The sequence below is a fragment of the Kickxella alabastrina genome, assembly GCF_025024165.1.
Source record: "Kickxella alabastrina strain RSA 675 chromosome Unknown BX661scaffold_2, whole genome shotgun sequence".
Classification (NCBI taxonomy): Eukaryota; Fungi; Kickxellomycota; class Kickxellomycetes; order Kickxellales; family Kickxellaceae; genus Kickxella; species Kickxella alabastrina.
The window spans coordinates 442,361-460,913 of NW_026251473.1; the positions used below are offsets into that span (position 1 = coordinate 442,361).

Sequence of the window (18,553 nt, forward strand, 5' to 3'; positions counted from 1 at the left end):
AGCATGATTGCCGACGAGTCCGACCCGGCTGTGCTGCGCGAGGCGGCTGAGCCATTTTTCATGGACGCGGGCATGTCAGAGAGCGAGCTCGACGCGATGTTTGCTGGCCTTAGCATCGCCCCGACAAGCAAAGAGGAGCCGCAACCTGCTGCCAAACTGCTGCAGCCACTGGCTACGAAGAGCGCAGGTCTCACGCCCAGGCCAGAGCCCACATTTGCAACCAAATTAGAAGTAGCAGCCACAACCAAGGCATCAGTGTTGGTACCAGCTTCGACATCGAAATCAGCATCGACCAAGCCCAAGGCGGCACAAATGCAGCTTCCGCCGGTCCAAGCATATTCACAGCAGTCCCGCTTCCACTCGGAAACAGTCACTACGCTTTCCAAGGACGTGGATCTCAAGGCGGTGAATGTGACGATCGGAGACAGCGAGCTACTCGTTGACTCCCGCCTGTGGCTCAAGGCCGGCTGTCACTACGGAATGGTCGGCCGCAACGGTGTTGGAAAATCGACTCTGCTGTCAGTCATCGGGGACAAAACATTGGTCGGGTTCCCCGAAAACATCCGCACGCTCTACATCCAGCAGCTGGATGTGCTTGAGACAGACATCAACGTCATTGATGCCGTGATGGCCGCTGACTCTGAGCGGCAGAAGCGCATGAACGACGTTGCTTCCATTGAGCGGGCGCTTCAGTCGCCCGACGAGCTGCGGCACGCGCTGGGCGTGTACATTGCGCGAGTTTCTGGCGAGCAAATCCACCTGGCGCAAAAGACCGCCACGCTGCGCAGCGGGCGCCGTGGCAAGACCGCACGAGCAGCGGCACTCAAGGCCGAGCAGACGATGGCGGAGAGCATCAAAGCCGAACTCTACGGCGACAGCAATTCCGACGGCTATGTTGCTGCCAAAGTTCTCGCCTTGCTGTACGCCGAGCTAGATGCGATGGATGCTCATGCCGCCGAGGCTCGTGCCCGTGGGATCCTTAGGGGCCTGAACATCTCTGAGAAGCAGCAAGACCAGCCCGTGAGCCTCCTGTCTGGCGGCTGGCGCATGCGCGTCGCGCTTGCCAAGGCAATGTTTGTCCAGCCCGATATTCTGTTGCTCGACGAGTGCACCAACCACCTGGATCTGGCGGCCATTGCCTGGCTGCAGGACTATCTGGTCGCGCTTGAGGGAGTCACCATTGTGTGCGTCTCCCACGACCGCGACTTTCTCAACGCCATTTCGCAGGAGATCATTAGGCTCAATGATAAGAGCCTCACATACCATCCCGGTAATTACGAGGACTACGAGCAGACCGAGGATGAGCTGCGCAAAAAAAAGGAGCGCCAGTACGCGTCGCTTGAGCGCCGCCGCGAGCACGTTAAAAAGTCGATCGACAACTTTATGAAGCACGCTCGCTCGACCAACGACTCCAAGGTTCTGGGCCAGATGGCGTCGCGCAAGAAGAAGCTCGACCGCATGGCGGGCATAGACAAGACAGAAGACGGGAAGCGCTTCAAACTTTCGTACTGGGCAGGCTTCCATGACACTTTGCGTCCCGAGCTCAAGCTGGAGCGCGCGGAGAAGGACGTCGATTTTTCTATTCCACAACCAGAAGCCATGCGCCACTCGGGTCCCCTGGTGTCGCTCAATGGCGTCAGCTTTGGGTATTCCAACGCTGACAAGCAGGGATCCATTGCTGTGCTCAGCAACATAAGCATGAGCATCATGATGGGCGACCACATTGCCCTGCTCGGCCTCAATGGCTGTGGCAAGTCGACGCTGATCAACATTATCAAGGGGGAGCTCGTGCCAACAAAGGGCGCCGTCGAGCAGCAGGCCCGCCTGCGGATTGGCCATTACACCCAGCATTTTGTCGACGAGCTCTCGGGCGTGCAAGAATCCGGTCTTGCCATGCTCATGCGCAACTATCCAGGCACAAAAGAGGGTGAGATCAGAAAGTGGCTGGGCTCCTTTGAGTTGAGTGGCGCCCTGGCTACGCGCCCGGTCCACACTCTCAGCGGTGGCCAGCGCGCGCGCATGGCCATGGCAATAATGCTATTCTCCAATCCGCACCTGCTTTTGCTTGACGAGGTCACAAACCACCTTGACATGTACGCCGTCCAGGGCCTCATCGCCGCCATCAACGAGTACGAAGGCACAGTGATCCTGGTGTCGCACGACCGCCACTTTGTGCGCGAGACCGCCGATGACATCTACTCCCTGCAGAACGGCAAGCTGGCGATTCTGGAGGAGGGGATGGACGAGTACATTGAAAGGTTTATCAGCATGTGATTTCCAGTTTATTGAATTCAAAAAAAGCAACTCGGAAAGGCCAAATTCTGAAGAAAAAAGTGTATGAAAAGGGACAATGCACATGCAAAGAAAGTGACCGGCGCTGGCGATTATCTGTGACCGATCAGTAATATTAAATCAGCCAAATACAAGATCAACCCCCTACAGTTGTATCACGTGTATATTTGTTTTATTTTAGCCCTGGCACTCCCGCTTTATTGGCCAACTTAAAACTGCTTTGCTGCTGGATGGCTGTCAAAACCCTTGAAGACCTAAATGGCGCTGTATTGAGCGAGACAAAGGTTGAAAAAAACTGCCTGATACTATGAAAAAAATGCTCGAGCTGCTCAAGGCGAAGGGCAAAAATGAACTGCTTGCTGCAATAGCCACGCTAAAGATCTTTCTTTTCCACTATCTTGCTCCTTTTTGCTTAAATCGCAACTTTTCAAATCCGGAACGCAAATCAAATTTAAACACCATGTCTCACGGAAACGTCTGGTTCTCTCGCCCCCGCCGCTATGGAAAGGGTAGCCGTCAGTGCCGTGTCTGCGCTCACCAGGCTGGTCTGATTCGCAAGTACGGCCTTGACCTCTGCCGTCAGTGCTTCCGCGAGTACGCCGCCGATATCGGTTTCACTAAGGTAGACCATCATTTCATACATATTCCTTTGCTTTTCGAATTTTATTTTCGAGAGTGGGGAAATCGACCGTATAAAATTGGTTGACATTTTAAAAAGGGGTTTGGTCGAGCAGGCTGGTTATCCCTCCATTTTCCGAGCAGGAATGAGGCAGTCTGTGCTCAGTGCCCCTGTCAACCGCGTTGCCATATCGGGTGTAAATATAGTTTTAATTTTTTAGGCTACATATATGTTGCGCATATCTAGCCCCCAATTATTTCAACGACCTTTTTGTACTAACTCTTTTATTGCTGTTGCTTTTTTCTCATGCTGTTTTATTATAGACCCGCTAAAGACTGGATGGCACTCGCGTGTTCAGAGGTTTCGATCTCTGGGCACACGGCTAAATTTTTTTGTGGAGAATGCCGACCCTTTACATTGGCCTTGTCCTCTTGTTTGGAGCGTTTTATAGCGTTTAGAACTAATAAAAAAATAACATTATCTAATTGACATGCCCAAAATTATAAATGTATGTAAGCTGTAAAAAAAAGCTGTGTAATTATAAAAAAGGTTATCAAACAATGCAACGAAACAATGAAATGAAAGCATAAGTTCAAGTGTATTTGGCCTTTTCCTTGTTGCGATCCCTTCCTTCCTTTTAGCTTGCTTGCTCACTCGCTTGCTCAGTTACTCGGTGGGAATGGGCTCGCGCTCGATCGGAAGGCCCTTGACTGCACGCTCTATCTCGTTCTTGTCAAGAGTCTCGTACTCGACTAGCGCATTCGCCAGACGGTCGAGCTCCTCGCGATGGTTTGCCAGCAGAGTCATCACACGCGCATTGGACGCCTCGTTCATAGCCCGGACCTCTCCCTCGATCGCACGTTTGCCCTCGGCCGACAGCTTCTCGCGCTCTTCTGCATTGTAAGCCACGAGGCCGATCTTTTCGCTCATGCCAAACTGCGTGACCATAGCCGTAGCCACCCTCGTTGCCCGCTCCAGATCGCTCGAACATCCCGACGTGACCTTGTCGATTCCGAAAACCAGCTCCTCGGCAACGCGGCCGCCCATGCAGACATCTATCTCGGCCAGGTATTCGGATTTGTTGATCGATTCTCTGTCGGCGTCCGGCAGTTGCACGGTCACACCGAGCGCGTGTCCTCGGGGCATAACCGTCACCTTGTGCAGGGGCATTGCCCCAGGCGTGTACATCGCGGCTAGGGTGTGGCCGCCCTCGTGGTACGCCGTCGCCAGCTTGGCCTCTGGTGTGATCACCGCAGACTTGCGCTCGCTGCCCATGATGATGCGGTCCTTGGCAAAGTCCAGGTGCTTGTTGGTCACCTTCTTCGCGCGATTCTTGGTGGCCTCGATCGCCGCAATGTTAAGCAAATTCTGCAGCTCAGCGCCAGAGAACCCGGGCGTGCCGCGTGCGACAACGGTGAGATCGACATCGTCTGCCAGAGGAATTTTCTTCGAGTGGACCTTGAGGATGGCGGCACGGCCTCGCACGTCGGGCAGCGGCACCTGCACCACCCGGTCGAAGCGCCCAGGCCGCGTAAGCGCAGGGTCCAGCACCTCGGGGAAGTTAGTCGCCGCCATAAAGATTACACCCTCGGACTGCGTAAAGCCGTCAAGGTCAACCAGCAACTGGTTGAGCGTCTGCTTCATGTACGTCTGGTCGCGCGGGTTGCGCTTGGACCCGATGGCGTCAATCTCATCAATAAATACTATGCTCGGTGACGTCTTGCGCGCAGCTGCAAACAGCGAGCGCACCTTGCTGTTGTGAAGCAGAACAGGGTTATTGCCTCCAAAAAAGGCCTCGTTGTCGCAGCCACAGAAATCGTACACATAGCCGCTAAAGTCCACGCGCTCGATGCTCTCGATGATCGCCTTCTTGTGCTGAAGCAGCGCATCCGACTCGTCGGCATCGCCCGCTTCGTGGTGCACACGATGTGCGACAGGCACGCCGATCTCCAGCTTCCACATACCCGGCGCATCTGTGCTCTTCTCGGGCGAAAGCGCAGTCAATATGGCCTTTGTCTGGTGCATGGATGTCATCCACGCGATCTCGCGTAGCAAGGTACAATCGGCAGAAGTCACTGCGCATGCTGCTGTACTAGACCCATGCTGCTGAGCGCCGCTGCCCTGGAGATACCCATCAAGGTAGGCGCGATAGTACTCGGCAGGGGCAGCCCACATAAACTCGGGGATATGGTTGCCGTCCTCGGCTGAGTCTTGGCCGCAGTTCCGCACAAAGAACTGCGCGATCAGTGGCGAGTAAGTGAGTATTGTCTGTGTGCTGTCGCTCTCAGATGTCCCAGCCGCACAAAACACATTGGCCATGGCTACCGAGAATGAGCGCATCAGCTCAGACTCGGTGTCCTTAAACGCCACGGTCATAGCGCCACCCTTGCAGCGCCCCTTGGCAGCATAGATGCCAAGCAGCCACACGAGCTTCGGCGTGAGGTCAATTTCCTCGGGGACATTTTGGCTGAAGCAATTTGCACGCACCTGCTGGCAGAGCTCATAGTTGTCGCTGACCATGGCCGGATCCCACATCGGCAGTGGCCCGACATTCTGCTGTTGCTGCTGCACTGAACCCTCAGCAGCAGATTCCTCCTGGCGGGACTTGGGGTGCTGCTTGGAGCTGCCGAGCCTATATGGGAGATCAACCAGGCTGTCTCCTACGCGGAGATCGCGGGCCTGAACCGCTTGAATGCCGCCGGCAGTGCGAATAAACACACTGTGGTCGCCGGTTGTGCGGACTGTGTCGCCCATGTACTTGATCTCATAAATCTCATCGACCTTGTGGCGGTAGACCTGGCGAATCTTCTTCCATGCACACCCGTCCATCTGGTCGCCGCCGTCGTATCCAAGCGTCTGCACGCCACCAACTGGAATGACATAGCCCTCTTGGGCGCCAGGGTAGTACGTGTCGATGTACTCGCCGATGGGCATCAGCCGCGTGCCCGCACCGTCCCTGACCAGCACCAGTGTGTCTCCAGTAACTGAGGCGCCGACTCCCACGTACATCTCGTCGAACTCACTGCCGCTCATAAAGAAGAAGGGCACGCCGGCCTCTCCGGCGACGGCCCTCGCCAGCAGCGTTTTTCCGGTTCCTGGGGGTCCCGTGAGCAAGACGCCCTTGGGGAGCCTGCCACCGATATCCGTAAATTGCTTGGGGTTCTTAAGGAACTGCACCAGCTCTTCAAGCTCGCCCTTAGCCTCCTCGCAGCCCTGCACGTCGGCGAAGCGCATGGGCGTGGTCATGGGTTCTGGAACAAACTCGCTCGCCTTGTTGGCGGCCTTCATTATCCCCGAGCTTTCGAGAGCCAAGTTGACCAGCGTCAGAATGCAAAAGGCGTATAGCAGCGTGCTCACTATCCACTTGACACCGCCCCAGATCGCCGACCCGCTCTTCTCTTGCAGGACAACATGTAGCGGCTGCTCGGGGGTGCCGTCCTGCGACATGTGGCCCGCCCTGTTGGCGTAGGTATCGGCATCCTCGTCATAGAATAAATCGCCCTTGCTGCTGCTATTTTTATAACTGTCTGCCTTTTCTGTGTGCTCCTGCTGCCAGCTCATGCCGCTGGCGCCCTGAGACGCACCCGAAAACCCATTGGACTTGGCCAGCATTTGCAGCACCTTTTCATAGCCTGCCGTGCCCTTGATCCCGACCAGTTGCGTGACCAGATCTGGCTGATTCTTGAGCATCTCTATCAAGCGCAACGCTGCTCTATCAGGCGACGTCCTGTTTTGCATCAGCGCTGTAAGGTACAGCTGCAGAGTGCTCAGATCGGCCGCCGCTTCGCCCTGCTCAATCCGAGTGACAACCAAGGGTGCGCAGCTTCCGCGCAACTCTGGCTTCAAGAGTCCCTGGTAATACGCATTCTGTGCACTCGGACTGTCGATCTGCGATTCAGCTGCGTCCTTTAGTGCAGCTATGTGGCGCTGGGTGCTGTAGTCCGACAGCTTCCCATCTGGGCTCAAGTTTTTGCTGCCGCCCACTCTGGAGAACGCGCCCGAATGGGATCCCCACCCGCTAACGCGGCTCTGAGTCGAGAACTGCCGCAATTGGATGGATGAGTTGGGTGTATTGCTTCTTGTCGGCGCATGTGCAACGCCCTGGCGCGTGTCTAGTTCCCCGGAATACAGGCCGCTGCCACCGGATGACGCAGTTTGAGTACGTGGTGCGGTGGCTACATTTAGATAATAGGTTCGGAGAACATAAATTACATCGTATAAGACCATTAGTGCTCGCGATTCTCAAAAGTAATGGCGGTAATCAATGCTGATCAGACACATTCGGTTCGTTGAGCGGCGAAGGCAACCTATCAGCAGGTGTCAGCTATGTGTCATTTTGTTTTGTCTTTCGACGGAATTGGAGCGAAATAATGTGCACATACCAGCTGCTGTTGCAATTATCTGCTTTGGTTTCGAGAGCTGCTCGGCCGTTGACGCAGCGCCGGCAATAGTTGCAATGCTTCCTCGCGGTTTTATAGTGCCGATAACATCCTGAAACCCGTGTGCAAGAGAAGTGCCTATAAGGCTGGGGGCGTACGTTTGCATGGGCGGCGTTCGAGAAAAGTCCTGTAGCGATAAATCAAATAAGAAACGAGCAAGGTCAATTCAATTCACCCTGCCTAAACAAACAAATAAGAAAAAAGAAAGGAATAATGATAAGCAAAGTAAAGAATAACGTGAGTCAAATTTATCAAGCAGAATTCAAATCTAAAAAGTGGAGCGAAAAAAATGAAGAGAGTGGAGAGGAAAGTATGCGGGCAAGGGCGGGGGAACAAAAGACCGCTTTTAATTGAGACGTCCAGCCCTCTTGTGACGATGATATTGAGAAAACACGATTGACATGTGACTGACTGGAAACATGATCCGATCTGGTCTGATCTGCCACACAAACATGGCTGCACGGTTGCTCATTTCGTGCGGCAAGCAGTGCAACCTGCAATGATCGAGTCATTTGGGTTGAATTTAAGTTTAAACAGAAAAATACAGAATACATTTACAAAACAGGGTTGCTGAAGCGACGCACATACGCTCAGAGGAACAGCTCGTCGACAAGGAAATAAATGCCGCCGCCTGCTTGCACACCAGCGCCCCTGACCTCGACTGGATTTCTGTGGTCGGCCTGCACGTATACTTTGCCCTGGGAGGATGAGAATCTCAAAGTGGCCAGCCGCCCGTATGAGTGCACGGTTACTCCATCCGCCATCGCTTGCGGGGTGACAACGTGTGCAATAAAGTGCTTTTTCATGATCAAGTCCAAGTCGTCAGGAAGCGAGTCCAAGCTCTGGAATGCTTTGTTAGTAGGCAAAAGCAGAGTGAGCCCGTCCTTAAAGTCAGAAGAGTCACCGCTGAGCGCGCGCACGAGGGGCTCGCTGCGCAGAATGGCATCCAGAGCGATGGTTGCGCTCTTTTCCTGTGCGAGGATGTCGCTAAGCTCGGGTGCGCCGGTGGCGTCCGTGTCAAAAGTGTAGGGCAGGTTGTACATTTCGTTTTGCATGGCTGGCGCCCGGCTAATTTTGTTGTGAGTTCCAAATACTTTTTGCTGCTTCTGGCCTGGGATGGGGTAAGCCTTTGTGAACGACACGCTGAGTGCTAGGGCGGTAGTCGCTATGAGTGCTATAATAGACCTTGTTTGCATTGCGAATTCGCAGAGTGAAATCGGCGAATGGTGTTTCTACTATAAAAAGTACAAAATAAAATTTAAAAATCGCTTAGTGAAAAGAAAAAGAGGAAAAGAAAAGAGTGCACAGATTTTCCATCATTTACAGCCTTTTTGCACCCCCCGCCCTGCCCTGAGAATTTTGGAAAGACTCGTGTGATCAGGGCACCTGCTTGCACCACGCATATCACCCTCTCGAGCCAATCAACTCCAAACAGGGTTGTGACGAGTAGCCATAGTGCAAATGTACTTTTGAGATGTATGAGTTTGCGCAAGCGACATGTTTACTGTACAACCAATGGTTTTAATGCCAGCATCCGTACCAGCCACAAGTTCGCAAGTTCGCAAGTTCACAAGCTCTCAAGGGCGCAACATTAGCATCATTGGCAATTTTGGCATAGCCAACTGCTGACAGACCATGCCCAGTATTATCGCTGATCTGGCTGAGCAATTTCAGGCACAACAAGAGGCTCAGCACAGCCGCTAAAGTGGTTCAGCGCGAACGCAAGATGTGGATCACACTTGCAGCTGTTCAATCAATTTTTTTTTGAAAACTCGATTTGATTGTTTATTTTTCGTTCGCGCTTTCAATAAAACGACCTGCCGTGATTCGAGTCTGCGCGACAATGATTTTGGTTGGCTCGCAAAAACACAAGAGCGAAAAATCGCATTTCATTGGTTTTAGGGCATGCCAGAACGCGACATTTTTTCACTCATTTTTTTAGTTTCGCTCATTTTTATTATCAATTTATTTTTTTCAATTTCAATTTCATTTATATTTCTGTAGCTCTCGCTCTCTCCCACCCCATTCTGTATTCTATTTTCTCTCTTTATTTAGCCAAAGTGCGATTTGAAACTTTGAGAGGGCCAGTCTGTCAATCGCGCGCTGCCGACGCTGAATCACCCCCCGCACTTTCCCATACTACATAATCCCGCTGCATTTGCAAGTTCATTCCGCCATTATTCCCCAGCGCTGATTCCGAGAGTTCCAGACCCCTGCCCATTTTGGTTCATTTCTCTTCATTTTATTTCCAACGCATTATTTATTTTAAGATTCGCACGCTAATTTGGGACCGCGCAGAGATAGCCACGCCGCACCTTTCCTTATTTTTAAAGCTCAGAATAACTGGGCCCCTTAACGCAGGCACTTTATCCCGGCCACAGCCTTCTTACGATCCGGCTTTATTTTGTGCCTCTGGGTTATGAGCAACATATTTGTTCACAACCCTTCTAGAATATTAGCTTTGGACGATCCCATGGTTGGGATAGCGATGGGCGCACACCAACCGGAGGAGAGCGCCTCGTCATACTCGTACATAAAGATTAAGGACAGTGAAGCCACCGCAGCCAACACATCAGCTCCCAAATCGCATGCGCCAGCATTGTTGCAGGGACATGCGAACTCGCAGGGTGTACGTGCTAGATTGCCCGCTGTCGCGGTAACAAACTCGGAGTCAGACATGCTGCATGGCCACCAAAACGGACGCACAGAAAACGGCAGTAGCAGTAACAACACTTCTGGGTTATACTTGCGAGGGCGAAATCCTGAACATGTATCTCGGACGGCAGCTGGGCGGTTGTTGCAGCGCAACTATGCACACGGAGGGCAGCGATTGGCCACAGTAGCAGCAGGCCCGTTGAACCCGCTACTGGATCCGCGGATATACCACAACAATACCCGGCCCGCCGACGCAACCGCTGCGTACCATGAGGAGCAGATGCGACGGTCAATGCATCGGTTAGTTTCGGCAACTTCCAGATTTGACCGGGTGACCAACGGCGCGCTGTCGTTTCTTTCTGATATTGCACGGCTGTACATGATGCGCATTGGCGAGGCGTGTCGCGCGCGAGCAGACTTGGCAAATCGCACAGACCCCAATTTTCTAGACGTATTGGAAACTACTTCTGTAGACCTTGGCGTGAACTGGGAGTCGGTCAGCGCGTGGGTTGAAGAATGGAAAGGTGAGGTCGGCAGCATCGTCTCTCCACCGGCTCGCGAGGTTAATGACTATGACGCAGAAAACAATCATACGGTGGCAGACAACTCACGCCACAGCCTCGATAACGGCACAGATCAGGCAGACCAGCAGCACAGTCTCGCCAACGGGACGGAGCAGGCAGCTGAGAAGCACACGAGACGCAACTCTTGGGACGGCATACAGCAGGCCTCCCGCTCCGCAACCACTTTCGCTGTTGCTAGCGCAATGTCACGAAGTATGTCTGCCGGTGAATTTGCCCCGGTGTACGGTGGCAGACAGGTGCGCGGCGATTTAGATGGCTATTGGAACAAAAAAATTGACACGGACAAGGACGTGCGTGGCTCTGGCGACGACAACGACAATGGCGATAATGACGATGGCGGCGGCATGGACGACATACTCGGCGATTTGAATTTGGGATGTTTGCTTTTGGATGAAGCAGACATGGCTGAGGGCACGCAGGCCATCATAATGCCTCACTTGCCACCTTTAGTATCGCTCACCGAGCAGGACGATGAGGGCGACCAGAGCGATGTGGAGATGGATACCGGCACCGCTTCGACGGTTGCTGAGGCTGTGGCGGCGCTGGAGGACTCTGTCAATGTGCCATCGACCGCTGCCGCGGCCAAGGATACGGTGCCCGCCGGCTCTGCCTGTGGAGACAATGCGTTGGATACCGATACTGATACGGAAGAGACACCAGAGACCGTCCTGGCCCGCGTTTTGCAAATCACTGCCGCCTCGCTGTCGGCACTCCACCCATCTATTGCTGGGGACAAGCCGCTGTATGCATTCTTTCGGCCGGCATCGAAATTCGATCCGGCGTGCGCCCCCGACGACATGCTGCCTGACTTTGACATACCTGATGCTGCGTTTGTGCCGGCGCCGGCGCGCGTCGAGGAAAAACTATCAAAAATTGACCGGCTAGAACCGGGAAAGCCGATGTTCTTGTACGACGACACGGCGGAGCGCGACGTAGTTGGCGATTCGGAGAAGGTATGGCGCCAGGCCAAGCATGCGATCTATCAGGGTATCTACGACGATGCTGCCGAGCAGGCGATGGATGAAATGGAAAACGCGCCAACGCTGATTCGTCGAGTGTACCCGGAAGAGGAGGAGGAGACTGACGACGTTGTTGAGGCAGTCGGCCTCAGGGCAGAGGTTGGTGGAGAGGGCAGCGGTGCCAAGCAAACCAATGCTGCCGATAAGGTAGGCCAGTCTGGCCTTTCTGACAGCAGTGCGCTTGTCCGGATTGACAACGATATCGAAGAGGACGTGCTGGACATTGACATGGGCATGGACGTGGATGTGGACCTTGACTTTGATCTAGATGTCGTCTCTGGTAACCTAAACACCCCAAGATTGGAGCAAGTTGGAGGCGGCAGCAATTTCTTCAACATGGCTGATGGCAGCAGGCCTGCTGGCATTGGTGGCGGCGGTGGTACTCATGAAGATGCCTTGGCTGACTTGTCGCAGAAAACAGTGATTGTGCCGGAAGATGTGATCGAGGAGCCCATTATGTTGCCCATCTCCAGCGGCCTGCGCGGTTCGGGCAAGCAGCACTGGTCTAGCGAATGGTTCACGCCGGCAATGAGCAAGCGCCTGACCACGATGGTCGCCGCAGATGTAGTGCCCTGCGACTCGCTGTTCTTGAACAACCCCCTGGCCAACCAGCGCCTTGTTGTCGACGAGGTTGCCCGGGCATTTGTAGACAGCGAGGGTGGCGGTCATCTGCATGCGACCACACCATTGGTGGGGTTCGGACCGAGCGCAAACACCTACACTGTTCCCAACAGCTCGGGCTCGGCGCTGCGTTGGACGCTGCACCACATCATGCAGACCAAGGGCACAACCACGGTCGACAGCCTGTACACCGGTCGGTCTTCGCTTGCGGGTGGCGTATCCGGCGACGGAGTCAGCCAGTATATTGGCCGCATGTGCTCATTGGTCAAGACATCGATCGACGAGGAGACCGAACTGGTTGTCAACGGCGCCCTAGGGCTGGGCAAGGACAAGGGTAGTACCAATGCCAATGCCAAGCCGGACCAAGGTGAGCTGATTGAACAGCTTGTTGCGGGTACTGACAAGCGCATTCCCTGGGCGCAGAACAGGCTGGACATCCATGTCGTCGAGTCGCGGATCGTTGGCAGGGCGCCACAAAAGATCGACCCCAAGCAGCCGCCGCCTCCAACACCAGCACCGGTTGCATCATCGTCTCGGGCTAGCAGTCCACCGCCGCCGCCGCCACCACCGCCAGCGTCAGCATCGGCATCGTCTGCGCAGGACAAGCCTAGACTGACCTTAGTGTCGTCATCTTTGTCATCAGCTCCAGAGCGCAAGCATAGCCCAGCCAACATTGGCGGCGAAGTGGTCGAGCACAACGCGTCACCCATCGACCGGAAGCACCAGCGGCGGCAAGCGGATGAATGAATTGTCCTGATATACCGATATGAGCATATTTTCTTGTGAGGTTTGGAGCGCAAAACTCCTTTCATATTTGGTCAAACGCTCGTATATTTCGATTATATGTCGATTCTTCATGCTCTTTTTGAGGATTTTCTCGAGGTTTTTGGGTGATTTTTTTTGGCTATTTGTTGCTTCAAGTAAAAAATATTCTGCACTCGCGATTATTTATTAGCTGCAAAATTGAAGTGCTTTTGTAGGCCTTTTTGGTGTTTTTTCTTGGAATTTATCTGTCAACTTCTAGCGAGAAAATTAAACCAAAGTGAATGGGAAACGATGAGCAGCTATAAGTTATAAACATGTCATTGTGCGTTAATAAAACATGGATGGACCTGGTGTCATAATAAACAATACAAGTACTTGTTGACAAGCATATATATATTCTGGTGTTTGTTGCAAACATTATTGCAGAAAAAAATAAAATTCAGCGATTGTTGCATTGTGAACAGCTGTTTGCTCGGCAATGGGTAAAGCTGAAGGAAGTTTATAATATTAAAAGAAAGTTTGGTATGTCTGTCGGCTATGATTTTGCAAAAAAAATTGTGGCCATGTTAACGTCGCATATCCTATGTCCAAGTGGGTTAACAACAGATATATAATGATTACGCGGATTGGTGAATCAGATACAATATCAACCATCCTGCGGATCAACATCACAGCTAATAGAATAAACTGTATAATTTAATGAAGGTGTTGCCAATTTACTGTATCTACAACCTTATACATTATCACTAATAAAGCGGGATATCAACTAACTGATTGTACTGGTGTTCATCTTGCCAGCTATTCCTATTATTATAGCCAGTTTTATATTGCTGTCTCTCACACCGTATTTCAACGTTTCATGATATTATATGCCACGGTCCTTTGGCGTGCCCCAATTTGGAATGACTTTGGCCGTATGCTGACAAAAAGCCAGTCGATCCAAAGGTCAGGCGAAGCAAATAGCGGCTGTAGAACAGGGATATGGCCATAGTGCCCAATTCCTGCATCATGGCGGTTATAATCGTCAGTTTTTTTATCACAGGACATGACTTTGTTAAAGGAGCAAGTGTATCTATGTATCTATTTTCTCTTGGCGAAGTGGGGATGTTTTTATCCAGCGCATCAAATTATAGTTTCTTGCTTATCAGGCATCTTTATTTTGTGTACTTGTATTTTTGTTACTATATTATTATGCAACCTTTCATCTGCGATAACATTAACACATACAACATTAACAAAACAAATTGGCTTCGAAGAGTTTGAGTGAAAATATGTGTGTATTTTTAATGTTACTTTCAAAATTAAAGCAGCAGGATGCACTCGACAATCCAAATGTTGCTTGCAGTTACTCCATCTCCTCGTCGCTCTCCTCCGACTCCTCGGCAGAGGCCTCGCTGCCCACAAGCTGGACGAACTCGCCGCTGTTGTGCCAGTGGCACATAAGCTTGATTTTGAACACAGCCATCTTCTCCCAGAAGTGCTTCAACAGCCGGGACTGCTGCGAAGTGAGCCTGTCGCCCTCCTCGCAGATGACATAGTCCGAATCAATGGTGATCTTGCCCTCTCTCAGGCGGGTGGGCATACCCAGGTCGCGCATCTCGGGCTCCATGTTGTTGGGGAAGGGCTCCTTGGCATAGCCGCGGAAAACCTCGCCAGCAGGAACAACCACCCGGTAGGTTGCAATGTTTCCAGCGCGCGCATAGTCGTCAGCCTCGTACTCGTCGAAGCTCTTCTTCACAGACTCCACGGACTCGTTGGTGAACAACAGACCCACGTCGCCGACAAGCGCGTTGCTGATCTTGTGAATGTTCTCCTTGATCTCGGTTTCGGGCTCGTTGCCGAGCGCTTTGGCCATCACCTTATTGCTGCCGAAGAAAAACCGGCTCGTCTTAAAGTTACTGCGCACAGTCTTGAGATATTGATTGCGCATGTTCTCAACCGAGAACACCCACACGTAGTCGTAGGCCGAAGCAGCCTCCTGCACAGCCTTCATGACAGCACCGCGTCCCTTCTGACCTTTGCTCTGAACTTTTGTCAGATGGACGACCTGTGACTTCTTTGCCTTGGGCATTTTTGATTATGTGAAAGAGAGAAAAGAAAAAATTTAAAAAATATATACTAATATATAGACAAGAGTTTGCAGAAGAGAAGAGAAAACTGCTTGGGATTTATAAACGCTGTCTTGTAAATATAATGCTTTTTTAAATATTGGTGGTTTGCTTTTTTCGCACTGGTTTTCGGCAAAAGTTCTTGGACGCAGAGTGACCTGCACAACTGAGAGACAGAAACTGGAGAGGGAAGAAAAAAAAACAAGAGAAATTTTGATGCTACAAAAAAAAAAGTAAATCGATCGGTGGTGATCATGAGATTTAATCAGTGGCGTGCGATCGAGTCCATGGGCATAGAATTGTTTGAAAGCTAGCTGTGCGCTTGCGAAGATGACAGGTCACAAAGTGACGGTATTTGTAAAGACACAATGCTCATGCCTTGTATGGTTATCAATGGCAATTTGTCAATTGAAAGTGTTACTGGCATATAACACTAGAAGTGATGATATCAAACATACATCCGGATCATCATGTTCATTGGAAAAACAAGGTGTATTTAAAGCAAAATTAAAAAATTGACAAATCGATATACTCAGCACTCAGCGCCCTTCAAACGGGCTAATGTGGAGCTCGCGATACAGGTCGGCAACAAGATATAGTGAGCCGCAAATCACTGTCAAGCAGCTCTTAGTGTCCTCAGTAGCCAGCAGACTGAGGGCATCGGCCAGACATCCAAACTTCTCGATCTGAATGCTATTGGCATATACTGTGCCCTTTGCTGCCTCAAGAATGCTCTCAGTGTCCGTGCACTCAATCCAGGGCATTTCGTCGGGCTGCGAAAACGGAACGGCCCAAACTGTGTCTCCGGCACGCGCGATTCTGTTCAGAATGGCCGTCATATCCTTGCCCCGCGTGAAGCCAACAATCCAGCGTACATTCGGTATATCCTTAAAGCTGCGAACAGAGGTGCCGTTAATGTAACGGGTCTGTTTGATACGCTTGAGGGTTGTTTCTACATACTTTCTCAGTTCGAACGCAGCTGGCTCGTTGTGCGCGCCGTCTGCCAGGATCCAGCCGCCTAGCGCACCCCCCGACTTGTTAAAGTTGGCGAGCTCGCTCGCGCTAATTGAGCCGCTGCGCGTGCTACCCCTGCTACCAGCACTGTTGCTCGAAGTGGGGGAGGAATTTCCGGCGTCTGAGCTGTCGTCGCCATTGAAACGCAGCCACGAGAGACGGCCAGGCCAGCGCACATTTTGGAACCCGATCTGGATGGCCGCATCGGTGAGCCGGTTGAAGCCATAGTGTGTGCGCAAAACATCGAGCGCGTAGAACGCCACACTTGCGTTGCCAGCCTGGTAATGTCCAGGAAGCATGAGCGGCAAATGCAGCTCGGTGCTCGCCGGCACACCCATTGGTGAGGAACCAGCGTTGCCTCCTGTGCTTGCCTGGCCTAATTGCGGGCTCTGTGGAGACTGCAAATCGCGCGAGCCCTTTGTGGATTGGGTCGTTTTGTATATCTCGAGGGTCGGCGGGTACTTTGCGCTCAGACAACGCCTGCCAGTCCCGTTGAAACTAGCCCAGCCGGGCGCATCAACCTCCGCCAGAAGCTTTTGCGCATCAAGACTCTCCTCGCCGGCCACATGCTTGATCGAAAACTTGGACACGTGCGAATCGTATGTCGGCTGGCGGCGCACATTGACTACACGGTCAGGGCTAATTTTGTGGGCAAGATGTCGGACTTTATGGAATGCTTCTATGCGGTCCTGGTTGGCCACTACAATCCACGACCCGGGCCGCATGATTCCAGACTTCTCGTGGGCGATCTCCTCGACGGTGTTGCCAATCATTCCCAGGTGGTCACTGTCAATCGGGCATATGCACTGCACCAGCGATTTGCCCACGCCAAGCGAGATGCTACCATCAGGCATCCCAAATACATTGGTGGCATCGCGAAGCCCTCCCATTCCGACCTCTATCACGGCCAGGTCAATGTTCTTTTCAGAGAACCACCAAAGTGCTGCCGCTGTGGCCTGCTCGAAGAGAGACAGCCGGCCGTTTGGCGACTGCGCCTTGGCATCAAGGCCATTTATGTAGGCACGCAGTTCTGCATATTCGCTCGCGGGAATTGGCACGCCCTGTATCCGCACAGCGTCGTTTGTCGCGAGAAAGTGCGGCGAGTTGAAAGTCCCCACCTTGTAGCCGCCCGCGATCAGCGCCTCCGATATGAGGGCGCACACTGAGCCTTTACCGTTTGTACCCGCGACATGTACGACTTTGAGGTTGACCCGCGGGTCACGGGGCAGTATACTCTCGAGAAAATTAGATATCCGCTCTAGACCGAGCTTTATTTTGCCCAAGTTCTCTGGTACTGTCATCGAGTGGGAGCAAGCGACAATGGTTTAGCGAGTATGTGTAGAAAAACAGAGAAATAGTAGACTAGCCGTGGGAAAAAAGAAGAGAAAAACACTAATACTAATATAAAAAGGCAAAAGGATGAAAGCTAAAACAAAACCAAGCAAAGGTGAAATAATGAAAAAGCGTAATTTTCGAAAGAGGGGTGACAAAATTACAGCACTGGAGCGATATGTGGGTAAATGGGTGTGAGCAAAGCAGCAATTAAAAAAGTTCAAATATCCGTTTTATAAATGCGTTTAAGCGGATAGTGTGCGGATATCCGGATGAAATATTATTAGCTACAGGTTGGTAAAAAATAAACATAAAAACAAAAAATAATAAGCTGAAAATGGCAGGAATGAAAAAGCAAAAGCAGTTGGCTGGCTGGCCGCCCTTTTCAACAGGCAGGGAGGGGCTATTTAAGGTATTACAGTGAGGGTGGGGTCGAACAAAGGAACAGGTGCTGCGTTAATGTCAAAGGACGCTTAGAAAAAATAAGGGGCGTAATTGATGACAAGGTGGGAATAAAAACAAAAGAAATGAAAAATATCATTCACCAAAACATCACCGTGTTTCAGCAACTCGGCTACCCTCAAACATTGGAAAAAAAAAAGTAGGGAGAGGAGAAATAACAATAATGACATTGCAGGGACGAATGTTTGTACAGTGCGCACAGACTGCAATGTTCACATGCGTTCGACGCATCCTGTCCGTTTATGTTACGCCCAAATGACAGAACCAAATGACCATTTCTTCCAATAAGCTGTTTTTTTTTTTAAAAAAAACAACTTATTTTCAACATACAAATTTGCCTTTTCTATCCTGTAGAAAACAAACATGGGCATTAACATGTTACAATTAGTATGTCATGGGGGCTCTATTTATTGCTTTAAGGAATAAGTCGACTTTAACAATGACGACACAACGGATGCCACCAGCACGCTGCACAAGGCGGATTTGCAGGTGGTAAAGTAAAATTTTCATTTCTCTCGCCCAAGTTTTATTATTATTTTAGTGTTGTGTAAATTTACTATAACAATGTAAATGTCCCCTGTCCTCAATTAGTTTATTCTTTGTCTACAGTGTTGTTGCTTTTCTTGATGCCCAAATATTGATT

The 18,553-nt window shown here is 51.5% G+C and overlaps 7 protein-coding genes across 7 annotated transcripts; 3 read left to right on the top strand and 4 right to left on the bottom strand.

Moving 5' to 3' along the window:
* Positions 1 to 312: 312 nt before the first annotated feature.
* Positions 313 to 2,274, top strand: BX661DRAFT_140059 (P-loop containing nucleoside triphosphate hydrolase protein; the record flags this gene model as incomplete). The annotated part of the gene is made up of 1 exon (XM_051532820.1): positions 313 to 2,274. One exon carries the CDS (start codon positions 313 to 315, stop codon positions 2,272 to 2,274), a length of 1,962 nt encoding a protein of 653 aa, XP_051394558.1.
* A 478-nt stretch (positions 2,275 to 2,752) lies between these two features.
* Positions 2,753 to 3,297, top strand: BX661DRAFT_195924 (ribosomal protein S14p/S29e-domain-containing protein; the record flags this gene model as incomplete). Its single annotated transcript, XM_051538005.1, has 3 exons — positions 2,753 to 2,914; positions 3,066 to 3,105; positions 3,272 to 3,297. The coding sequence occupies 3 exons, from the start codon at positions 2,753 to 2,755 to the stop codon at positions 3,295 to 3,297; spliced, it is 228 nt and encodes a 75-aa protein (XP_051394559.1).
* A 280-nt stretch (positions 3,298 to 3,577) lies between these two features.
* Positions 3,578 to 6,358, bottom strand: BX661DRAFT_139933 (peptidase family M41-domain-containing protein; the record flags this gene model as incomplete). Its single annotated transcript, XM_051532813.1, has 2 exons — positions 3,578 to 4,660; positions 5,897 to 6,358. The coding sequence occupies 2 exons, from the start codon at positions 6,356 to 6,358 to the stop codon at positions 3,578 to 3,580; spliced, it is 1,545 nt and encodes a 514-aa protein (XP_051394560.1).
* A 1,582-nt stretch (positions 6,359 to 7,940) lies between these two features.
* Positions 7,941 to 8,546, bottom strand: BX661DRAFT_195926 (uncharacterized protein; the record flags this gene model as incomplete). Its single annotated transcript, XM_051538006.1, has 1 exon — positions 7,941 to 8,546. The coding sequence occupies one exon, from the start codon at positions 8,544 to 8,546 to the stop codon at positions 7,941 to 7,943; it is 606 nt and encodes a 201-aa protein (XP_051394561.1).
* Positions 8,547 to 9,297: 751 nt separating this feature from the next.
* BX661DRAFT_176745 (uncharacterized protein) lies at positions 9,298 to 13,253 on the top strand. The gene has a single exon (XM_051534438.1). The coding sequence runs from the start codon at positions 9,770 to 9,772 to the stop codon at positions 12,974 to 12,976; it is 3,207 nt and encodes a 1,068-aa protein (XP_051394562.1). The 5' UTR covers positions 9,298 to 9,769; the 3' UTR covers positions 12,977 to 13,253.
* A 928-nt stretch (positions 13,254 to 14,181) lies between these two features.
* On the bottom strand, positions 14,182 to 15,206 carry BX661DRAFT_176746 (ribosomal protein L10-domain-containing protein). The gene has a single exon (XM_051534439.1). It carries the CDS (start codon positions 15,063 to 15,065, stop codon positions 14,340 to 14,342), a length of 726 nt encoding a protein of 241 aa, XP_051394563.1. The 5' UTR covers positions 15,066 to 15,206; the 3' UTR covers positions 14,182 to 14,339.
* A 468-nt stretch (positions 15,207 to 15,674) lies between these two features.
* BX661DRAFT_137091 (Mur ligase) lies at positions 15,675 to 17,312 on the bottom strand (the record flags this gene model as incomplete). The annotated part of the gene is made up of 3 exons (XM_051532688.1): positions 15,675 to 16,158; positions 16,270 to 16,514; positions 16,743 to 17,312. Coding segments are annotated over 3 exons (1,299 nt in total), but the record flags the coding sequence as incomplete, so codon positions are not given.
* Positions 17,313 to 18,553: the final 1,241 nt, after the last annotated feature.